This window comes from Eutrigla gurnardus (genome assembly GCF_963514095.1).
Source record: "Eutrigla gurnardus genome assembly, chromosome: 18".
In the NCBI taxonomy this organism is placed as follows: Eukaryota; Metazoa; Chordata; class Actinopteri; order Perciformes; family Triglidae; genus Eutrigla; species Eutrigla gurnardus.
In genome coordinates, this window is record NC_139929.1 from 246,648 (window position 1) to 272,500 (window position 25,853).

At 44.5% G+C, this 25,853-nt stretch overlaps 2 protein-coding genes across 10 annotated transcripts in view; both read right to left on the reverse strand.

The window, feature by feature from the left end:
- Positions 1-554: 554 nt before the first annotated feature.
- LOC311028685 (zinc finger Y-chromosomal protein-like) lies at positions 555-11,944 on the reverse strand. 2 transcript variants are annotated; one of them, XM_084033390.1, is made up of 5 exons: positions 11,809-11,944; positions 9,735-9,962; positions 2,708-2,976; positions 2,572-2,644; positions 555-2,194 (listed from the first exon to the last, which is right to left on the reverse strand). In XM_084033390.1, the coding sequence occupies exons 2-5, from the start codon at positions 9,958-9,960 to the stop codon at positions 771-773; spliced, it is 1,992 nt and encodes a 663-aa protein (XP_083889516.1). In that variant the 5' UTR covers positions 9,961-9,962; positions 11,809-11,944; the 3' UTR covers positions 555-770. The 2 variants fall into 2 exon arrangements, with proteins under 2 accessions (XP_083889516.1, XP_083889515.1); XM_084033389.1 differs by having other exon boundaries at positions 2,572-2,976.
- Positions 11,945-14,867: 2,923 nt separating this feature from the next.
- The window catches only part of LOC311028576 (receptor-type tyrosine-protein phosphatase mu-like), a 105,620-nt gene continuing 94,634 nt past the window's right edge, over positions 14,868-25,853 (reverse strand). For all 8 annotated transcript variants that reach the window (XM_084033229.1, XM_084033226.1, XM_084033231.1 and 5 more), the window contains 9 exons: positions 25,118-25,272; positions 24,860-24,995; positions 24,423-24,572; positions 23,834-24,007; positions 23,546-23,677; positions 21,997-22,122; positions 21,480-21,643; positions 20,532-20,667; positions 14,868-16,436 (listed from right to left, as the gene is read on the reverse strand). In XM_084033229.1, coding sequence (XP_083889355.1) covers positions 16,383-16,436; positions 20,532-20,667; positions 21,480-21,643; positions 21,997-22,122; positions 23,546-23,677; positions 23,834-24,007; positions 24,423-24,572; positions 24,860-24,995; positions 25,118-25,272 — 1,227 coding nt within the window. In that variant the 3' untranslated portion in view covers positions 14,868-16,382. The remainder of the gene's footprint in view (positions 16,437-20,531; positions 20,668-21,479; positions 21,644-21,996; positions 22,123-23,545; positions 23,678-23,833; positions 24,008-24,422; positions 24,573-24,859; positions 24,996-25,117; positions 25,273-25,853) is intronic.

The window sequence follows — 25,853 nt, forward strand, 5'->3', positions numbered from 1 at the left end:
CAACGTGTTTTGTGACGGTTAAAGCTGCGCCGATGACATCACTCAGTCAATCATGACATCATACCTCCATTTAATAATCGTCCAATAACATGAACACACATCAGCGATGACAAATACCTACAAAAAAAGATGGAGGGGCGGGGCTCATGAGCTGTACTACAACGAAGAGGGAATAATAAAGTTTGTACAAACGTCTGTCTGCTGTATCAATGGATAATGAATGATCCATAACAATGTCTCTGAGCAGAAACACTGAACATTAATAAATGCTTGTCTTCATATCGCTTAGAACTGTTATAGTTGACCATTTATTACTGGTCTATAAACTGAGGTACCTACTGTCATTGTTTCCTTGTTCATCCCGTAGTGGGATGCTGCCAGCTCCCAGGCCACTTGAATGCACTAGAAACTGCTCTCAGACCAGCTGAGGTTCCACTGATGTCTATGAGACATAAGTTATTTAACAGGTGGGGGGGGGGGGGGGGGGGGGGGGGGGGACTGTACGTCTTATGACAACACAACTGACAGAAAAAGAAGCGTCAAAGAAACGTCAGTGAATGTTTGTGAAGTCGATGTTTAATAAAGAAATTGAATCACGTAAGCTCATCATGATGTCATTGTCCAGACAAACTCACGAGGTCATTTCACGTATTCCCCATGATGCTCTCCGTTTGTAGCTTCTCATCCAAGTGAAAGATTAACAGTTCCTGGGGAAGAAAAGGGGGCGGAGTCAGGAGGGTGTGAGCACGCTCAGTTCAGTCTTGGTGCTGTCAGGAAGTGGCGAGCTGCTGAACCGCGTCCATCTCGTCACTCATCGCCACCTCGCAGCCTTCCGCTGCAGCGTCAACAGCGAACACCATCTCTTCCTGTTTGTAGGTAAGCGCAGGCATCATGTCATCATCAAACAGGATGGGCGGGGCCTCCTCTGCTACAGCTTTGCCCATGCCATGCATGCGCTTCCTGTGCTGCTGCAGGTTTCCGCGACGGTTGAAGCGTGCAGTGCAGAGGTCGCAGGCGAACGGCCGCTCCCCCGTGTGGATGATGATATGCCTGGCGAGCTGCGAGCGGCACTTCTTGTCTTTGCCACAGATGTGGCAGACGAAGGTCTGAGGCAGGCGCGCCCCGTTGGCGTGGACGACCTCGCGGTGTCTCTTCAGGTGGCTGAGGCGTCGGAAGCTGCGGCTACAGAAGTCACAGCTGTACGGCCGGTTCTCGCTGTGGATCAGCGAGTGACTCGCCAGCAGAGACTTGAACTTGAACACCTTGCTGCAGATGGGGCACGGGAACACCTTCGCCGATGCCATGCTCTTTCTGCGATTGCTGGCGTGCGCCGCCACTTTGACCCTCAGGTGGATGCGTACGTGGTGCTGCTTCAGGCAGGTGGCACGCTGGAAGCCACGCAGACAGATGCCGCAGCGGTGAGGCTTGTCGCCCGAGTGGATACGAGAGTGAGCGGCGAGGAGCACTTCAGATTTGAGCCTCTTCCCGCAGACTCCGCAGGAGAACAGCGTGTCGGGCGGCGGGTTCTCCTCGCTGTTCACATGGTTCGCATGAACCAGGATCTTGTGGCGTTTCAGCTGGTACTGGCGGCCGAACTTGCGTCCGCAGACATCGCAGAGGTGCGGGCGCTCGCCGGTATGCGTCTGGAAGTGGACGGCAAGCTGCGACCTGCATTTAAATTCTTTGCCACAGAGGTCACAGAGCAGCGAGCTCGGCTGATGAGGCTCCATGGCGCCGTCGACGTGAGCCATCTTCTTGTGGTGCTCCAGGTCGTTGGTCCTCATGTAGGCTTTGGGGCAGAGGTCACAGTGGTGCGGTTTCACCCCAGAGTGGATGACTTCGTGGGTCTTCAGCCTGGACCTGCAGCTGAAGGTTTTGCCGCAGACGGCACACAGCCAGGCCTGCACCTGGCGCAGCTTCTGGCGGCGGGCGACGCCGCCGGGATGCAGCCGGCTCATGTGGTGCTGCAGGTTGTCGCGGCGGTTGAACTGAAGTTCACACAGGTGGCAGGCGAACGGCTTCTTCCCTGTGTGGATGAAGGAGTGTCGGGCCAGACTCGACTTATTCTTCATCACTTTACCGCAGACGTCACACATGGTGCTGTCAGGCTCCAGCTTCACTGCAAGGAGAGGTGCATGCTGGGAGCCGGAGTCCAGCTGGGCCTCCTCCAGAGCAGACGGGTGGGAGTTCACAGCTGGGGGGAGGGGAGAGGAGGGGAGAGTGAGTAAATAATCAGACTAACAAACAAATACAATGAATTAGTTCTATTTTTAATAATAAATTATCGCATGTATTCTTCTACTAAACAAAATTTAAGGAGGGCAGGGATAACCGATGACACAAAAACGTACTAAGCGTTCATGTTGTATGGAAATGGGAGGAGCTAGAGTGATGGGGGTGGGACTATGAGTCAATATTGGCATGTAGACGTGTTCAGACCTGAACTCATATGAAACATGACCATAAACATTCCAGTATCTTCAAGGTAATGAGGAATCAAGGAAAATGGCTGCCACATTAAAAAAACAACCTGTTTTTGAAGTGTGATATTTGTTTAGTTTCTAGACCCACCTCCCTCCGGTGGAGTCCAGGTGGGATCACCTGCGTCCTCCTCCACTACGTCGTCCTCCTCCACTACGTCGTCCTCCACCACGTCGTCCTCCAACACGTCGTCCTCCAACACGTCGTCCTCCACCACGTCCTGCACTGCGTCCTCCTCCACTACCTCCTCCTCCTCCTGTTGGTTGTTAGCAGCAGGAGTCTCATGGCGGAGGTGGCAACGCTGAGAGAGACGTTGTTTGACGGTGTTAGACCTCCGAGACGGTGTCCTCCTCTGAGACCTAGAGTTGGACTGGGTGGGTTTGATGGGTCTGGGTCTGGTTCTGGGGCGGTTGGTGGTGCAGTGCTGCAGCAGAGCGCCACCATCTGGTCCATCAGGTCTGACTGCAAAACACTGCAGTAGCATCTCAGACGAACCTGCAGAAAGAGGGACTTAATAATGTCTGGAGGACTGAGCCATCACCCAGACTAAAGTCTTTAACCCAGACTGGAGTATTTAAACCCAGACTAAACTATTTAAACCCAGACTGGAGTATTTAAACCCAGACTAAACTATTTAAACCCAGACTGGAGTATTTAAACCCAGACTAAACTATTTAAACCCAGACTCAAGTCTTTAAAACCAGACTAAAGGCTTTAAAAATTAACATGGACATGATGGACATGATGGACATGATGAACATGATGAACATGGACATGATGGACATGATGGACATGATGAACATGATGAACATGGACATGATGGACATGATGGACATGATGAACATGATGAACATGGACATGATGGACATGATGGACATGATGAACATGATGAACATGGACATGATGGACATGATGAACATGATGAACATGATGAACATGGACATGATGGACATGATGGACATGATGAACATGATGAACATGGACATGATGGACATGATGGACATGATGAACATGGACATGATGAACATGATGGACATGATGAACATGATGAACATGGACATGATGGACATGATGGACATGATGAACATGATGAACATGGACATGATGGACATGATGAACATGATGAACATGATGAACATGGACATGATGGACATGATGGACATGATGAACATGATGAACATGGACATGATGGACATGATGAACATGATGAACATGATGAACATGGACATGATGGACATGATGAACATGGACATGATGAACATGATGAACATGGACATGATGGACATGATGGACATGATGAACATGATGAACATGGACATGATGGACATGATGGACATGATGAACATGATGAACATGGACATGATGGACATGATGAACATGGACATGATGGACATGATGGACATGATGAACATGATAAACATGGACATGATGGACATGATGAACATGGACATGATGGACATGATGGACATGATGAACATGATAAACATGAACATGATGAACATGATGAACATGGACATGATGGACATGATGGACATGATGAACATGATGAACATGATGAACATGGACATGATGGACATGATGAACATGGACATGATGGACATGATGAACATGATGAACATGATGAACATGGACATGATGGACATGATGAACATGATGAACATGGACATGATGGACATGATGAACATGGACATGATGGACATGGTGGACATGATGGACATGGACATGATGAACATGATGAACATGGACATGATGAACATGGTGGACCTGATGAACATGATGAACATGGACATGATGAACATGATGAACATGGACATGATGAACATGATGGACATGATGAACATGATGAACATGGACATGATGGACATGATGAACATGATGAACATGGACATGATGGACATGATGAACATGGACATGATGGACATGGTGGACATGATGGACATGATGAACATGGACATGATGGACATGATGAACATGGTGGACCTGATGAACATGATGAACATGGACATGATGAACATGATGAACATGGACATGATGAACATGGTGGACCTGATGAACATGATGAACATGGACATGATGAACATGATGAACATGGACATGATGAACATGATGGACATGATGGACATGATGGACATGATGAACATGATGAACATGGACATGATGGACATGATGAACATGGACATGATGGACATGGTGGACATGATGGACATGATGAACATGGACATGATGGACATGATGAACATGGTGGACCTGATGAACATGATGAACATGGACATGATGAACATGATGGACATGATGAACATGATGAACATGGACATGATGGACATGATGAACATGGACATGATGGACATGATGAACATGGACATGATGGACATGGTGGACATGATGAACATGATGAACATGATGGACATGATGAACATGGACATGATGGACATGATGGACATGGACATGATGGACATGATGGACATGATGAACATGATGGACATGATGGACATGATGAACATGGACATGATGGACATGATGAACATGGACATGATGGACATGGTGGACATGATGAACATGATGAACATGGACATGATGGACATGATGAACATGGACATGATGAACATTATGGACATGATGAACATGATGAACATGGACATGATGGACATGATGAACATGGACATGATGGACATGGTGGACATGATGAACATGATGAACATGATGAACATGGACATGATGAACATGGTGGACATGGACATGATGAACATGATGGACATGGACATGATGAACATGATGGACATGATGAACATGGACATGATGGACATGATGAACATGGACATGGTGGACATGATGGACATGGACATGATGAACATGATGGACATGATGAACATGATGAACATGATGAACATGGACATGATGGACATGATGAACATGGACATGATGAACATGATGGACATGGACATGATGAACATGATGGACATGATGAACATGATGAACATGGACATGATGGACATGATGAACATGGACATGATGAACATGATGGACATGGACATGATGAACATGATGGACATGATGAACATGATGAACATGGACATGATGAACATGATGAACATGGACATGATGGACATGATGAACATGGACATGATGGACATGGTGGACATGATGAACATGATGAACATGATGAACATGGACATGATGGACATGATGAACATGGACATGATGAACATGATGGACATGGACATGATGGACATGATGAACATGGACATGATGGACATGATGAACATGGACATGGTGGACATGATGGACATGGACATGATGAACATGATGGACATGATGAACATGATGAACATGGACATGATGGACATGATGGACATGATGAACATGGACATGGTGGACATGATGGACATGGACATGATGAACATGATGGACATGATGAACATGATGAACATGGACATGATGGACATGATGGACATGATGAACATGGACATGGTGGACATGATGAACATGGACATGGTGGACATGATGGACATGGACATGATGAACATGGACATGATGAACATGATGAACATGGACATGATGAACATGATGGACATGATGAACATGATGAACATGGACATGATGGACATGATGAACATGATGAACATGGACATGATGGACATGATGAACATGGACATGATGGACATGGTGGACATGATGGACATGATGAACATGGACATGATGGACATGATGAACATGGTGGACCTGATGAACATGATGAACATGGACATGATGAACATGATGAACATGGACATGATGAACATGGTGGACCTGATGAACATGATGAACATGGACATGATGAACATGATGAACATGGACATGATGAACATGATGGACATGATGGACATGATGGACATGATGAACATGATGAACATGGACATGATGGACATGATGAACATGGACATGATGGACATGGTGGACATGATGGACATGATGAACATGGACATGATGGACATGATGAACATGGTGGACCTGATGAACATGATGAACATGGACATGATGAACATGATGGACATGATGAACATGATGAACATGGACATGATGGACATGATGAACATGGACATGATGGACATGATGAACATGGACATGATGGACATGGTGGACATGATGAACATGATGAACATGATGGACATGATGAACATGGACATGATGGACATGATGGACATGGACATGATGGACATGATGGACATGATGAACATGATGGACATGATGGACATGATGAACATGGACATGATGGACATGATGAACATGGACATGATGGACATGGTGGACATGATGAACATGATGAACATGGACATGATGGACATGATGAACATGGACATGATGAACATTATGGACATGATGAACATGATGAACATGGACATGATGGACATGATGAACATGGACATGATGGACATGGTGGACATGATGAACATGATGAACATGATGAACATGGACATGATGAACATGGTGGACATGGACATGATGAACATGATGGACATGGACATGATGAACATGATGGACATGATGAACATGGACATGATGGACATGATGAACATGGACATGGTGGACATGATGGACATGGACATGATGAACATGATGGACATGATGAACATGATGAACATGATGAACATGGACATGATGGACATGATGAACATGGACATGATGAACATGATGGACATGGACATGATGAACATGATGGACATGATGAACATGATGAACATGGACATGATGGACATGATGAACATGGACATGATGAACATGATGGACATGGACATGATGAACATGATGGACATGATGAACATGATGAACATGGACATGATGAACATGATGAACATGGACATGATGGACATGATGAACATGGACATGATGGACATGGTGGACATGATGAACATGATGAACATGATGAACATGGACATGATGGACATGATGAACATGGACATGATGAACATGATGGACATGGACATGATGGACATGATGAACATGGACATGATGGACATGATGAACATGGACATGGTGGACATGATGGACATGGACATGATGAACATGATGGACATGATGAACATGATGAACATGGACATGATGGACATGATGGACATGATGAACATGGACATGGTGGACATGATGGACATGGACATGATGAACATGATGGACATGATGAACATGATGAACATGGACATGATGGACATGATGGACATGATGAACATGGACATGGTGGACATGATGAACATGGACATGGTGGACATGATGGACATGGACATGATGAACATGATGAACATGGACATGATGAACATGATGGACATGATGAACATGATGGACATGATGAACATGATGAACATGGACATGATGGACATGATGAACATGGACATGGTGGACATGATGGACATGGACATGATGAACATGATGGACATGATGAACATGATGAACATGGACATGATGGACATGATGAACATGGACATGGTGGACATGATGGACATGGACATGATGAACATGATGGACATGATGAACATGATGAACATGGACATGATGGACATGATGGACATGATGAACATGGACATGGTGGACATGATGAACATGGACATGGTGGACATGATGGACATGGACATGATGAACATGATGAACATGGACATGATGAACATGATGGACATGATGAACATGATGAACATGGACATGATGGACATGATGAACATGGACATGATGGACATGGTGGACATGATGGACATGATGAACATGATGGACATGATGAACATGATGAACATGGACATGGTGGACATGATGAACATGGACATGATGAACATGATGGACATGATGAACATGATGGACATGATGAACATGATGAACATGGACATGGTGGACATGATGGACATGGACATGATGAACATGATGGACATGATGAACATGATGAACATGGACATGGTGGACATGATGAACATGGACATGGTGGACATGATGGACATGGACATGATGAACATGATGAACATGGACATGATGAACATGATGGACATGATGAACATGATGAACATGGACATGATGGACATGATGAACATGGACATGATGGACATGGTGGACATGATGGACATGATGAACATGGACATGATGGACATGATGAACATGGTGGACCTGATGAACATGATGAACATGGACATGATGAACATGATGGACATGATGAACATGATGAACATGGACATGATGGACATGATGAACATGGACATGATGGACATGGTGGACATGATGAACATGATGAACATGGACATGATGGACATGATGAACATGGACATGATGAACATGATGGACATGATGAACATGGACATGATGGACATGATGAACATGGACATGATGGACATGGTGGACATGATGAACATGATGAACATGATGAACATGGACATGATGAACATGGTGGACCTGATGAACATGATGAACATGGACATGATGGACATGATGAACATGGACATGATGAACATGATGGACATGATGAACATGATGAACATGGACATGATGGACATGATGAACATGATGAACATGATGAACATGGACATGATGGACATGATGAACATGATGAACATGATGAACATGGACATGATGGACATGATGAACATGGACATGATGGACATGATGAACATGGACATGATGGACATGGTGGACATGATGAACATGATGAACATGGACATGATGGACATGATGAACATGGACATGATGAACATGATGGACATGATGAACATGATGAACATGGACATGATGGACATGATGAACATGGACATGATGAACATGATGAACATGGACATGATGAACATGGTGGACCTGATGAACATGATGAACATGGACATGATGGACATGATGAACATGGACATGATGAACATGATGGACATGATGAACATGATGAACATGGACATGATGGACATGATGAACATGATGAACATGATGAACATGGACATGATGGACATGATGAACATGGACATGATGAACATGATGGACATGATGAACATGATGAACATGGACATGATGGACATGATGAACATGGACATGATGGACATGATGGACATGGACATGATGGACATGATGAACATGGACATGATGAACATGGTGGACCTGATGAACATGATGGACATGATGGACATGGACATGGTGAACATGGACATGATGGACATGGAAATGATGGACATGGACATGATGAACATGATGGACATGATGAACATGATGGACATGGACATGATGGACACAGAGATATAAGCAGTCCATAAAGAGAGTCAAGTGTGTCTCACCTGTGTGTCTCCAGCTGAGCTGCTGAGTCAGCAGGTCCACCTGGACAGCAGCGTCTCTCCTCTCTGCTGAGTCACTCTGACAGCCCACCTCCCTCTTCTCCTCCTCTGGACCCTCCCACTGACAGCCCACCTCCCGCCTCCTCTCCCCCGCCTCCCCCACTTCATCTCTCAGCAGGAAGATACAGAGCTGCTCTCCTTCAGGAGGCTCTACAAGTCCAGATGACATCTCTGAAGCAGGACCAGAACACCAGCAGAGGAACCAGGACCAGAACACCAGCAGAGGAACCAGGACCAGAACACCAGCAGAGGAACCAGGACCAGAACACCAGCAGAGGAACCAGGACCAGAACACCAGCAGAGGACACATCATTGTTAGTCCATTGAAAGAAAATATTTCTGTTATATCTGATGTTTCTGGATTCATGTTGACGTTAACTCTTTTAATGATTATATTCTAGATCATCTTCTGTCCTTTGAAAACCTCGATTCTCCACATTTATCAGCTGATCCTTCTTAAAGACTTTATTCAGATGAAGAATCAGCACAAACATGTAACATCAGCAGCACATCTGGAGGTAAGACGGGATGAGAGAAACAAGTGGAGTAAAAGTACAATGAGGCGTAGAAGAAAGGAAAGGAGAAGTACATCAAATGTGTACTTTAACAGGGTACTGGATGAAGTAGATGTACTGGATGAAGTAGATGTACTATTAAGTACGTGTACTGGATGAACTAAGTGTACTGGATGAAGTAAATGTACTACGGGTGTAAATGTACTGGATGAAGTAAATGTACTACGGGTGTAAATGTACTGGATGAAGTAAATGTACTATGGAGGTAAATGTACTGGATGAAGTAAATGTACTACGGGTGTAAATGTACTGGATGAAGTAAATGTACTATGGAGGTAAATGTACTGGATGAAGTAAATGTACTACGGGTGTAAATGTACTGGATGAAGTAAATGTACTACGGGTGTAAATGTACTGGATGAAGTAAATGTACTACGGGTGTAAATGTACTGGATGAAGTTTTGTTCCAGCAGCTTCTTCAGCCCCATAAAACAAAATCTAATGTAAGACCTCTCTGTCTCTCTCTCTCTCCCTGTCTGTCTCTCAGCCTGTCTCTGAGCCTGTCTGTCTCTTAGCCTGTATCTGTCTCTCAGCCTGTCTGTCTCTGAGCCACTGTCTGTCTCTGAGCCTGTGTCTGTCTCTCAGCCAGTGTCTGTCTCTGAGCCTGTCTGTCTCTCAGCCGGTGTCTGTCTCTGAGCCTGTCTGTCTCTCAGCCTGTCTGTCTCTCAGCCTGTCTGTCTCTGAGCCACTGTCTGTCTCTGAGCCGGTATCTGTCTCTCAGCCTGTCTGTCTCTGAGCCACTGTCTGTCTCTGAGCCTGTGTCTGTCTCTCAGCCAGTGTCTGTCTCTCAGCCTGTGTCTGTCTCTGAGCCTGTCTGTCTCTCAGCCAGTGTCTGTCTCTGAGCCTGTCTGTCTCTCAGCCACTGTCTGTCTCTGAGCCTGTCTGTCTCTCAGCCTGTCTGTCTCTCAGCCTGTCTGTCTCTGAGCCACTGTCTGTCTCTGAGCCTGTGTCTGTCTCTGAGCCTGTCTGTCTCTCAGCCAGTGTCTGTCTCTGAGCCTGTCTGTCTCTCAGCCAGTGTCTGTCTCTGAGCCTGTCTGTCTCTCAGCCAGTGTCTGTCTCTGAGCCTGTCTGTCTCTCAGCCGGTGTCTGTCTCTGAGCCTGTCTGTCTCTCAGCCGGTGTCTGTCTCTGAGCCTGTCTGTCTCTCAGCCTGTGTCTGTCTCTGAGCCTGTCTGTCTCTCAGCCTGTCTGTCTCTCAGCCTGTGTCTGTCGCTGAGCCTGTGTCTGTCTCTGAGCCTGTGTCTGTCTCTCAGCCTGTGTCTGTCTCTGAGCCTGTCTGTCTCTCAGCCTGTCTGTGTCCACAGCAGTAAAACATCATCTTGCCGCTCAGTTTAATCTTCGCTCTCAAGCTAACATTAGCACAATGCTAACATTAGCACAATGCTAACAGTAACACACCAACGTCCACATTCAGCGCCAGATCCGATGAAAGAGTCCGTGTTACCTGCGCGGTGAGCGGCCGGAGCGCGTGAAGACTCGTTGGTGTCCTTGGTGAGGTCTTGTAATCACACAAATACCGGATTTCACCGTTTTCCCCGAACACCGCCGACAACACAGGCCGCACCGGAAACTCCCCTCCTCCTTCTTCTTCGTGGGCTCTTACCGGCCTCCACCAAGTCGCTTTGCTGCCACCTTCTGTCGATAGACCGTCACCACCGTGGATCCTTGTTTTTTTGGGGGGCTGTAAACGGGCAGAGGTCAAAAAAGGCCAAAAGAAATGACCTGCGGACCACCATCTGGTGATCTAAAGGACTCTGGTAGGTAGGGCTCTATGAAATCCATTTTCATTTTTTCCAGATCTATGAAATCCATTTTCATTTTTTCCAGATCACGCATTCGTTTTTTCCCAAATTCCGTGTTTTTCGTTTTCGTTTTTCTAAATTCTGTGTTTTTAGAGCATTTTTGCATCAAATTGTGTCTAATCATGTGGTTGAGGAATCAAAATTAAGAAAGGTACTGAAGAAACATTCTAGTAGTTCTAATATGTTGTCATTCAGAGACCTTACACATGTGCATAGATATAAAAATGTATGTGCAATAATTTATGGAGGAGTCGCAATATAGATGGAGGGAGACTGGTAGAGGTCCTGGATGGAGGGAGACTGGTAGAGGTCCTGGATGGAGGGAGACTGTGGTAGAGGTCCTGGATGGAGGGAGACTGGTAGAGGTCCTGGATGGAGGGAGACTGTAGTCGAGGTCCTGGATGGAGGGAGACTGTGGTAGAGGTCCTGGATGGAGGGAGACTGGTAGAGGTCCTGGATGTAGGGAGACTGTAGTCGAGGTCCTGGATGGAGGGAGACTGGTAGAGGTCCTGGATGGAGGGAGACTGGTAGAGGTCCTGGATGGAGGGAGACTGGTAGAGGTCCTGGATGGAGGGAGACTGTGGTAGAGGTCCTGGATGGAGGGAGACTGGTAGAGGTCCTGGATGGAGGGAGACTGGTAGAGGTCCTGGATGGAGGGAGACTGTAGTCGAGGTCCTGGATGGAGGGAGACTGTGGTAGAGGTCCTGGATGGAGGGAGACTGGTAGAGGTCCTGGATGGAGGGAGACTGTAGTCAAGGTCCTGGATGGAGGGAGACTGTAGTCAAGGTCCTGGATGGAGGGAGACTGTAGTCGAGGTCCTGGATGGAGGGAGACTGTAGTCGAGGTCCTGGATGAAGGGAGACTGTGGTAGAGGTCCTGGATGGAGGGAGACTGGTAGAGGTCCTGGATGTAGGGAGACTGTAGTCGAGGTCCTGGATGGAGGGAGACTGTGGTAGAGGTCCTGGATGTAGGGAGACTGGTAGAGGTCCTGGATGTAGGGAGACTGGTAGAGGTCCTGGATGGAGGGAGACTGGTAGAGGTCCTGGATGGAGGGAGACTGGTAGAGGTCCTGGATGGAGGGAGATTGTGGTAGAGGTCCTGGATGGAGGGAGACTGTGGTAGAGGTCCTGGATGGAGGGAGACTGGTAGAGGTCCTGGATGGAGGGAGACTGGTAGAGGTCCTGGATGGAGGGAGACTGTAGTCAAGGTCCTGGATGGAGGGAGACTGTAGTCAAGGTCCTGGATGGAGGGAGACTGTAGTCGAGGTCCTGGATGGAGGGAGACTGTAGTCAAGGTCCTGGATGGAGGGAGACTGTAGTCGAGGTCCTGGATGTAGGGAGACTGGTAGAGGTCCTGGATGGAGGTAGACTGTGGTAGAGGTCCTGGATGGAGGGAGACTGTAGTCGAGGTCCTGGATGGAGGGAGACTGGTAGAGGTCCTGGATGGAGGGAGACTGTGGTAGAGGTCCTGGATGGAGGGAGACTGGTAGAGGTCCTGGATGGAGGGAGACTGTAGTCGAGGTCCTGGATGGAGGGAGACTGGTAGAGGTCCTGGATGTAGGGAGACTGTGATCGAGGTCCTGGATGGAGGGAGACTGTAGTCGAGGTCCTGGATGGAGGGAGACTGGTAGAGGTCCTGGATGGAGGGAGACTGTAGTCGAGGTCCTGGATGGAGGGAGACTGTGATCGAGGTCCTGGATGGAGGGAGACTGGTAGAGGTCCTGGATGGAGGGAGACTGTGGTAGAGGTCCTGGATGGAGGGAGACTGGTAGAGGTCCTGGATGGAGGGAGACTGTGGTAGAGGTCCTGGATGGAGGGAGACTGGTAGAGGTCCTGGATGTAGGGAGACTGGTAGAGGTCCTGGATGGAGGGAGACTGTGGTAGAGGTCCTGGATGGAGGGAGACTGTGGTAGAGGTCCTGGATGGAGGGAGACTGGTAGAGGTCCTGGATGTAGGGAGACTGGTAGAGGTCCTGGATGTAGGGAGACTGGTAGAGGTCCTGGATGGAGGGAGACTGTGGTCGAGGTCCTGGATGTAGGGAGACTGGTAGAGGTCCTGGATGGAGGGAGACTGGTCGAGGTCCTGGATGGAGGGAGACTGGTCGAGGTCCTGGATGGAGGGAGACTGCCTCCGGTGATGTGGCTGTGATGGAGCGGTTCCCATGGTGATGCAGCCGGCAGCAGCTCTCGATGGTGCTCCTGTAGAAGTTGGGGAGGATGCTGGTGCTCATGCTAAACTTGCATCTTTCTTGACCACAGTGTCTGTTTATGAATTAAGTTCAAGAGGCAACAGACACAAAAAATGTATTAAAATGAATGTTTTCGATCCTCTCGTCTGAAAGAAGAACAGATGAAAATATGTAAATGAGCACAAGGTGTAGAAGAAGGTGTCCTGGTGTTTCACTGTGGTAATTTACAGAAACATACATCATGTATCAATAACAAGCGAAACCCTAACAGATAATGTTGCTCTGATATCTTCCAGGACCCACATGTGATGAATTATAAATCCATACTAATAGAAACATTTAAATTCAACATCAATAGTGACTATAGTTACTATCACACATCAATATTAAAATATTGATGTGTGATAGTAACAGTATTCATTAATATTGTTGTTTTCATGGCTTATTTGAGACATTGACACACACACACACACACACACACACACACGCAGTGATGTGACAGATTCCAGTTGAAGAGTGTATACAGATTTTTATTTGCAGTATTTTGGAATCATTCAACATAAATAAAATCTTTCATTACAATAACATTCTTGTCAGCACCAGAGTCAAATATACTCAGGGTTATACCGACCCAGATTCATGTATAACCAGGTTATACCGACCCAGAACCATGTATAATCAGGGTTACACCAACTCACAGCCATATATAACAAAGGTTACAGTGACTCGGAGTGATATATATCCAGGGTTATACCAACCCACAGTCATATATCCCCAGGGTTACACCGACCCAGACCCACACATCAACAGGGTTAGGTGGTGTCCTGGTCCAACTGTTGTGGATACTAACTTCTCTGACGTGATTCTCTCTCTGTCTGTGTGCTCCACAAGAACGACGACAACATCGACACAACTAAAGGAATAAATATTCTTCTTCCTGCTTCCTCCTGCTCTATGTACACTATTAACAGCCCCGCCTCCGTCCATGACAGGCCTCCAACCAGCATGGCCCAGCTGCTGAGGAGAAAACAAACAGAGACACAGGGACCCCCACCTGAAGGGGACCAGGGTAAACCATGTGGACGGTCTGAAACTCTATATGTCTTCAAGATTATCAGTGGATGGACAAACAACACAAACTACAGAACCTAAGATTACCATGTGACCACCTCAGCTGGCTGAGTTGACACGGTTGTCAAGGAAACGATGATGCTGCAGAAGTCTCAGTGTGTAAACTCAGGACTAAACGTGGACTCCAGGACATAAATGAACCGTTGAATTCAACATAACAATTATCTGATATGAATTGCGTGTTTGTTTGTTTTTGTCACTTAAGATTCTTCACTAATTCATTCACAGTTAAAATATTTTTTATCCTTATTAGTAAAAATATTCTGGAAAAAATCAAATCTTCTCTGAAATATTTTCTAGTAATTAGGAAATATTCTCTCCCATTGATGAAATCCCTCTTCGTGATTATGAAACCTTTCTCCTAATTCACAAATCTGTTGTGGCGTTGTGTGCTGTGGTCTTTGGTGTGTGCCGTCGGTGCACATTTCATTCAGAACATTCAAAGAGTTTGGTCAAATATCAGAGTCAAAGATGGTGGCGAGCTTTGGGAGCGGCGGCACTGAAAGCACCAGGAGAAGAAGACAGGAAGACACCAGGACGTCTTGCTCTGTCCACGCTGCTGGCGGCTTCAGGTAGATGCGGTGAGTCCGGCAGCTGAACAGGACTCTCCACTCGGACGGAGGGAGGACAGACATGTGGACGCGTCTCTCTTCATGTCTCTGGTTGTTTTGGTTCTCAAATATACGACAATACAAACAAAGTGACACATGGTGACGAACAAAGTGTTGGAGTTCAGTCAGACAAAGCAGTGCAAAAAAAATCCTCCTCCTCTTCTTCAGTCAGTAGTGGACCTCCTCTCACTCCTCTCACTCCTCTACCTCCTCTACTTCCTGTCAGACTGTGGGCAGTGAATTCACCGGGGAGGAGGAGGAGGAGGAAGGTACATCTCCTGTTGAGGCTAGGCAGAATTGAGATACTCCAGAGCAACTTCATAACAGAACTTATACTGTTCCTGTGGAGACACAGAGGTCAGAGGTCATCACTATGTACAACAACTACTATAGATATATTTATATACAGTACAGATATATCTCTATCTCTCTATTCATATCTATCACTATCTCTATATGTATATACCTCTATCTATAAGTATATATCTCTATCTCTATAAGCGTATATATACAGTATATATATATATATATATATATATACACTCAACAAAAATATAAACGCAACACTTTTGTTTTTGCTCCCATTTTTCATGAGATGGACTTAAAGACTTAAGGACTAAAATTAATTCCAGATACACAATATTACCATTTCTCTCAAACATTGTTCACAAATCAGTCTAAATGTGTGATAGTGAGCACTTCTGCTTTGCTGAGATAATTCATCCCACTTCACAGGTGTGCCACATCAAGATGCTGATCTGACATCATGATTAGTGCACAGGTGTGCCTTAGACTGTCCACAATAAAAGGCCACCCTGAAATGTGCATTTTTTTGCTTTATTGGGGGTCTGGGGACTCAGAACCAGTCAGTATCTGGTGTGACCACCATTTGCCTCATGCAGTGCAACACATCTTCGCATAGAGTTTATCAGATTGTCAATTGTGGCCTGTGGAATATTGGTCCACTCCTCTTCAATGGCTGTGCGAAGTTGCTGGATATTAGTGGGAACTGGTACACGCTGTCGTATACGCCGGTCAAGCACATCCCAAACATGCTCAATGGGTGACATGTCCGGTGAGTATGCTGGCCATGCAAGAACTGGGACATTTTCAGCTTCCAAGAATTGTGTACAGATCCTTGCAACATGGGGCCGTGCATTATCTTGCTGAAACATGAGGTGATGTTCATGGATGTATGGCACAACAATGGGCCTCAGGATCTCATCACGGTATCTCTGTGCATTCAAAATGCCATCAATAAAATGCACCTGTGTTCTTCGTCCATAACAGATGCCTGCCCATACCATAACCCCACCACCACCATGGGCCACTCGATCCACAACATTGACATCAGCAAAGCGCTCACCCACACGACGCCACACACGCTGTCTGCCATCTGCCCTGAACAATGTAAACCGAGATTCATCCGTGAAGAGAACACCTCTCCAACGTGCCAGACGCCATCGAATGTGAGCATTTGCCCACTCAAGTCTGTTAAGGCGACGAGCTGGAGTCAGGTCAAGACCCCGATGAGGACGACGAGCATGCAGTTGAGCTTCCCTGAGACGGTTTCTGACAGTTTGTGCAGAAATTGTTTGGTTATGCAAACCAATTGTTTCAGCAGCTGTCTGAGTGGCTGGTCTCAGACGATCTTGGAGGTGAACCTGCTGGATGTGGAGGTCCTGGGCTGGTGTGGTTACACGTGGTCTACGGTTGTGAGGCCGGTTGGATGTACTGCCATATTCTCTGAAACGCCTTTGGAGACGGCTTATGGTGGAGAAATGAACATTCAATGCATGAGCAACAGATCTGGTTGACATTCCTGCTGTCAGCATGCCAATTGCACGCTCCCTCAATGCTTGTGGCATCTGTGGCATTTTGCTGTGAGACAAAACTGCACATTTCAGAGTGGCCTTTTATTGTGGGCAGTATAAGGTACACCTGTGCACTAATCATGATGTCAGATCAGCATCTTGATGTGGCACACCTGTGAGGTGGGATGGATTATCTCAGCAAAGCAGAAGCGCTCACTATCACACATTTAGACTGATTTGTGAACAATGTTTGAGAGAAATGGTAATATTGTGTATCTGGAATTAATTTTAGATCTTTAAGTCCATCTCATGAAAAATGGGAGCAAAAACAAAAGTGTTGCGTTTATATTTTTGTTGAGTGTATGTGTGTGTGTGTGTATATATATATATATATATCTCTATATAAACCTATCTCTATCTACCTATACATAAACGTATATATCTCTATCTCTATATTTAAACGTATATATATCTTTATCTCTATATATAAACGTATATATCTCTATCTCTATATATAAACGTATATATATATCTCTATCTATATATATATATAAACGTATATATATATATAAATATAGACGTATATATCTCTATCTCTATATATAAACTAATATATCTCTATCTCTATATATAAACGTATATATATATATATATAGATCTCTATATGTAAATGTATATATATATATATATATAGACGTATATATCTCTATCTCTATATATAAACGTGTATATATATATATATCTCTATATGTAAATGTATGTATATATATATATATATATATATACGTATATATCTCTATCTATAAACGTATATATCTCTATCTCTATATATAAACTAATATATCTCTATCTCTATATATAAACGTGTATATATATATAAACGTATATATCTCTATCTCTATATATAGACGTATATATCTCTATCTCTATATATAAACGGATATATCTCTATCTCTATATATAAACGTGTATATATATATAAACGTATATATCTCTATCTCTATATATATAGACGTATATATCTCTATCTCTATATATAAACGGATATATCTCTATCTCTTTATATAAACTAATATATCTCTATCTCTATATATAAACGTGTATATATATATAAACGTATATATCTCTATCTCTATATATAGACGTATATATCTCTATCTCTATATATAAACGGATATATCTCTATCTCTATATATAAACTAATATATCTCTATCTCTATATATAAACGTGTATATATATATATATATATATCTATATGTAAATGTATATATATATATAGACGTATATATCTCTATCTCTATATATCAACGGATATATCTCTATCTCTATATATAAACTAATATATCTCTATCTCTATATATAAACGTGTATATATATAAACGTATATATATCTCTATCTCTATATATAAACTAATATATCTCTATCTCTATATATAAACGTGTATATATATATATATCTCTATATGTAAATGTATATATATAGACGTATATATCTCTATCTCTATATATAAACGTATATATCTCTATCTCTATATATAAACTAATATATCTAGATAGAGATATATATATACGTTTATATATATATATATATACACGTTTATATATATCTCTATCTATATATATATAAACGTATATATATATATATATGTAAATGTATATATATATATAGACGTATATATCTCTATCTCTATATATAAACTAATATATCTCTATCTCTATATATAAACGTATATATATATATATATATAGATCTCTATATGTAAATGTATATATATATATATAGACGTATATATCTCTATCTCTATATATAAACGTGTATATATATATATATATCTCTATATGTAAATGTATATATATATATATATATAGACGTATATATCTCTATCTCTATATATAAACGGATATATCTCTATCTCTATATATAAACGTGTATATATCTATATATAAACGTATATATCTCTATCTCTATATATAAACTAATATATCTCTATCTCTATATATAAACGTGTATATATATATATAAACGTATATATCTCTATCTCTATATATAGACGTATATATCTCTATCTCTATATATAAACGGATATATCTCTATCTCTATATATAAACTAATATATCTCTATCTCTATATATAAACGTGTATATATATATGTATATAAAACATATATATCTCTATCTCTATATATAAACGTATATCTGTCTATCTCTATATATACACGTATATATATATAAACGTATATCTGTCTATCTCTATATATACACGTATATATATATATAAACGTATATATATATCTATCTCTATATATAAACTAATCTATCGCTATCTCTATATATAAACGTATATATATATATCTCTATCTCTATATATAAACGTATATATCTCTATCTCTATATATAAACGTATATATATATATATATATATATATATATATATATATATAAATGTATATATCTCTATCTCTATATATATACACGTATATATCTCTATCTCTATATTTAAACGTATATATCTCTATCTATATATTTAAACAAATATATCTCTATCTCTATATATATAAACGTATATATCTCTATCTCTATATTTAAACGTATATATCTCTATCTCTATGTGTGTTAGTTACCAGCAGGTCCACCATGTTTGGTTTGTTGTTTCTCAGCGTTTTAACGGCGTGAAAAACGTCGACGCAGCGCTGCTGTCTCAACATCTCACACACGATACTGATACTGCAGAACACACCGCTACGACCTCCCCCGTTCCTGAGGAGGAGGAGACAAGACAGGAGGGGAAACAATAAGGGAGGAGAGGGGAGAGGGGGGAGAGGGGAGAGGGGGGAGAGGAGGAGAGGAGTGGAGGAGAGGAGACAATGAGGGAGGAGAGGGGGCAATGAGGGATGAGGGGGGAATGAGGAGAAGGGAAAAGAAGGGGAGTAGAGGAGAGGATGGGGGGAGGAGAGAAAATGAGAAGTAGAGGAGAGGAGGAGGGGAGGAGTAGAGGAGATGAGAAGGGAAGAAAAGGAGGAGTAGAGGAGAGGAAGAGGGGAGGAGAGAAGAGGAGGAGATGAGAGGAAAGGAGGATGAAAGGAGAGAAGAGGACGAGTAGAGAAGAGGAGAGGAGGAGTAGAGGAAGAGAGGGGAGTAGAGAGAAGAGGAGATGAGAGGAAAGGAGGATGAAAGGAGAGAAGAGGAGGAGTAGAGAAGAGGAGAGGTGGAGTAGATGAAGAGAGGGGAGTAGAGGGGAAAGGAGGAGGAGAGGGGAAAGAAGGAGGAGGGGAGTGGAAGAGATAAGCGGAGAAGAAGAGGAAAGGAGGAATTGAGGAGAGGAGAGAAGAGGAGGAGGAGAGGAGGTGAGAGGAAGAGATTAAACAAAGAGGAGATATTTCAGTCAGATTGTACTTCCAGTATTTCACCACAAGATGGAGACAAAGATCACTGATAAACTATCAGCTCAACGTAGTTCCAATGTACGGGTAGTATCAGTAGTAGTAGTAGTAATAGTAGTACTGTACTACCTCCAGTGGTATACATCAGTTTAAGTACTAGTATCAATGTACTGTCTCCAGTGGTCTTACAGGCAGTGGACCACAGTGCGTCCCTCTCCTCCGTCGTACTCCTCCTGCCATTTGTCCACCTGGTGAACCAGTTTGAGGAAGGAGCGCTTGGAGACCGGCGTGTCCCGGTACATGGGCCAACCCAGGAACTGGAACTGCTGCACCATGCGGTATCCGTCCTGAGGCTGGGGGACACAGGGGGGACACAGTGGTCAAAACAAGCTCACCCTGATGGCAGGCTGGTGAAATCAGACCCAACCGGAAGCAAGGAAATGAACAAAGGAAGAACCAAGGAAAGCAAGGAAAGGAAAGAAGGAAGTAGAACCAGGACAAGAACCAAGGACTTAAGGAGGGAAGAAGGTGAGGGACTGAAGGAGGGGAGGAGGTGAGGGACTGAAGGGGAGTTAAAATGAAACAGACAAGACACCCAGACCAGAACACATCCAGTCTAACAGACCCGGAACTAAACAGACCCAGTCCAACAGTCCTGAGGGGCAGTCCTGGTGTGTGTCCCCACCCTAGTGAAACAAGAACATACCCTGGCGGTGTTGTAGATCCTGAAGATGCGGCTGATGACGTCCTCCTCCAGGTCTGCAGAGACAAACTCCACCTGCAGAGAGCCGAGACGATGGAGGCCGTTCTCTGGCCAGTACTGAGGACAGAGCTGGGACGGGCACGGAGACAGGGATGAGGACGGAGGAAGGGGGGCAGGGACAGAGGAGGGGGGACAGGAACGGAGACGAGGATGGAGATGGGGGGACGGGGACGGAGGGGACGGGGATGGAGATGGGGGACGGGGACAGAGACCGGGATGGAGATGGGGGGACGGAGATGGGGGGGACAGGGACGAAGATGGGGGACGGGGACAGAGACCGGGATGGAGATGGGGGGACGGAGATGGGGGGGACAGGGATGAAGATGGGGGACGGGGACAGAGACCGGGACAGAGATGGGGGGATGGAGAAGGGATGCTGTTATTGATCAGACAGTACAGATATCAATACTAATGTTTATATTAAATATGATTATCAATCATTTCTGTACCTGTCTACCTGTGTGTGTACATGTGTGTATATGTACATGTGTGTCTATGTACCTGTGTGTGCACCTTTGTGTGTGTGTACATGTGTGTGTGTGTGTACTCTGTGTGTACCTGTGTGTGTAAATGGTAAATGGCCTCATTTATGTAGCGCTTTTGTCCAAAGCGCTTTACAGCAACGACTGACATTCACCCATTCATTCACACATTCACCACGCAGGGCGACAGCCAGCTCGTCAGCTCGAGCAATTAAGGTGAGGTGTCTTGATCAGGGACACAGCAATCTTGCGGTCTACCTCCTGAGTGTGTACCTGTGTGTGTGTGTACCTGTGTGTGTGTACTGTGTGTGCGTGTACCACTGTGTGTGTGTGTGTGTACCACCGTGTGTGTGTGTGTGTGTACTGTGTGTGTGTACTGTGTGTGTACCTGTGTGTGTACCTGTGTGTGTGTACTCTGTGTGTGTGTGTACCTGTGTATGTGTACTGTGTGTGTGTACATGTGTGTGTGTGTGTGTGTGTGTGTACCTGTGTGTGTACTGTGTGTGTGTGCGTGTACCACTGTGTGTGTGTGTGTGTACCACCGTGTGTGTGTGTGTGTACTGTGTGTGTGTGCTATGTGTGTGTACCTGTGTGTGTGTAGCTGTGTGTGTGTACTCTGTGTGTGTGTGTACCTGTGTGTGTACTGAGTGTGTGTACTGTGTGTGTGTGTGTACCTGTGTGTGTGTGTACTGTGTGTGTACTGTGTGTGTACCTGTGTGTGTGTACTGTGTGTGTGTGTGTACCTGTGTGTGTGTGTGTACTGTGTGTGTGTGTACCTGTGTGTGTGTACTGTGTGTGTGTGTACTGTGTGTGTGTACCTGTGTGTGTGTACCTGTGTGTGTGTGTGTGTACTGTGTGTGTGTGTGTACTGTGTGTGTGTACCTGTGTTAGTGTACTGTGTGTGTGTGTGTGTGTACCTGTGTTAGTGCACTGTGTGTGTGTGTGTGTGTGTGTGTGTGTGTACCTGTGCATGTGTGTACTGTGTGTGTGTGTACTGTGTGTGTGTGTACCTGTGCAGGGTCAACGTCGTTCAGCATCACGATGGACGTACAGTGGTAGTCGAGGACCAGACGCCAGAAGTCCTTCACTGTGTTTGGCAACGGATGCTGGGTAACGATGAACGCTGATGGCTGTTTGTAGCTCTGCAACAACGCAACATGCCAGTATGTGGTTATTAGGCAAGAAGTGACATCACACTGGTGAGAAACCACCACGAACAACAACCAGGAGCAGATCGTATGCGTGTGTGAAGAGGTGATCATGTGATAGCCAGTAAAAGGGGGTGTGGCCTGACGTACGTCCATCAGAGCGGCGTTGATGTAGTTGGAGCTCTCGCCGTCGATGGTGATGAGGAACGGCAGGCAGCGGTCCGGAGGCAGCACGTCCATGCAGCGGTTCTTCTCATGGTTCCTAGGCAACAGAGCGATGCTGCAGTCCTCCACACGCAGGGTGGGCGTCACCATGTTCAGGGTCTGATCGTTAATGGAGATCAATATCACTGATGAATGGTCTATTACCCGTTATTAACAGGTCATTACCAGGATTATTAACATTCAGATTAGATATAATAACTAAGAATTAGTGTACTAACCCTGTATTAATGGATATTTACATTTATATTTAATAACATTAAATCAATAACATAGTTTGTCTGTTAAAGTTATTATACTTATGAATATAGATAAATGCAGATTTGAGTTATTCAGGAAGAAAACAAAAGTCTCTTCATGACTAATAACTGATTTATAAAACATTAGTAAATAATTAATTGACCATTAATAAAGCTGTTATAAACAGGATTACGTTTCCATATTAGAATATATTGTGAAATATATCTAAATATCAACATTAGTACATTCAAAGCCAATACATCGATCAATACATTACCCTGAACTCCTCTTTGATCTGACTGGAGTTGGTCTGAGGATCCAATCGGTTCATCTCGTAGTACACTGACCGCAGCTGATTGGCTGGAATCGCTGTGTCACCACAGAGACACGCCTCCAAGATGGCGTCATGGATGAAGACGTACTGCTCCTGGACGGAGAGACATTTGAAAGATAAGATGAGCACAAAAATACTCCTCACCCCCCCTTCAGGTTTGATTGACAGGAGGCGTGTTGCTGAAATGTCACTTCATAAATGATTTATGTCAACACACGGAGGACAGAACCACGGGAGACATCAGGAGTTAGACTGAAGGTCATCGCTGCGTCCAAGTCTGTCACATCCTGTCACTCACTGTTTGATGACATCACAGCCTTTACAGCAGGAGAACAACAGTCTGACGGTTACCGTGGCGATAGTTGGGTGAATGAGTGTACCTCGGTCTGGACCATGTTGACCCTTCGTGCTCGCAGCTCTCTGACACAGTTGTAGATGTCGACCACGCCCTCTCTCTCCGCCATGTCCAGCATGATGTCAATCACTATGAAACAACCTGTACGTCCCGCCCCCGCGCTGACACACACACACACACACACACACACACACACACACACACACACACATTAAACATACTTAAGGCAGCCAGTCATTAGCTCATAAAGCAGTGATGTAGTTTAATATTTAAGCGTTGGTACCTGCAGTGGACTACAGTGGGCCCGGCGGTGGGCGGAGTCTTGGCCTTGACGCGGCGGATGAATCCCAGCAGGCCAGTGGCGTGAAGTGGCACGCCATGGTCGGGCCAACCAGTGAAATGGAACTGACGGATCTCCCTGATCTCGGCCACGCCCCTCTGAAACAGAGCAGTTGTTAGCGATATCCGACCTCACAACTTCCTTCATCGATGAGCATCATCAGGTAACGAACCAATCACACGACAGAAAACAGCTCAGACACAAGTACAACATAACAAATACAACAAATACTAACACATACATGTGCTAGTAGAAAAAAGCAGTAGTAATAGTAATGGCAGACATAATGGGAGAAAAATATGATACACAAGCAGAACCAGAACTCTAGAAGGAACCAGAACTCGAGAAGAACCAGAACTCGAGAGGAAGAACCAGAACTTGAGAGGAAGAACCAGAACTCCAGAAGAACCAGAACTTGAGAGGAAGAACCAGAACTAGAGAGGAAGAACCAGAACTCTAGAAGAACCAGAACTTGAGAGGAAGAACCAGAACTCCAGAAGAACCAGAACTCCAGATGAACCAGAACTCCAGAAGAACCAGAACTTGAGAGGAAGAACCAGAACTCCAGAAGAACCAGAACTTGAGAGGAAGAACCAGAACTAGAGAGGAAGAACCAGAACTCTAGAAGAACCAGAACTTGAGAGGAAGAACCAGAACTCCAGAAGAACCAGAACTTGAG

Bases quoted from the DNA above. Each gene is read 5' to 3' on its own strand.
- LOC311028685 (XM_084033389.1), bottom strand. From the start codon at position 9,960: ATGTCATCTGGACTTGTAGAGCCTCCTGAAGGAGAGCAGCTCTGTATC. The intron at 2,977-9,734 runs GTGAGACACACT...CTCTTTCTGCAG, and splicing joins GCTCAGCTGGAGACACACAG to GTTCGTCTGAGATGCTACTG. The intron at 2,195-2,571 runs GTGGGTCTAGAA...CCCTCCCCCCAG, and splicing joins CTGGACTCCACCGGAGGGAG to CTGTGAACTCCCACCCGTCT.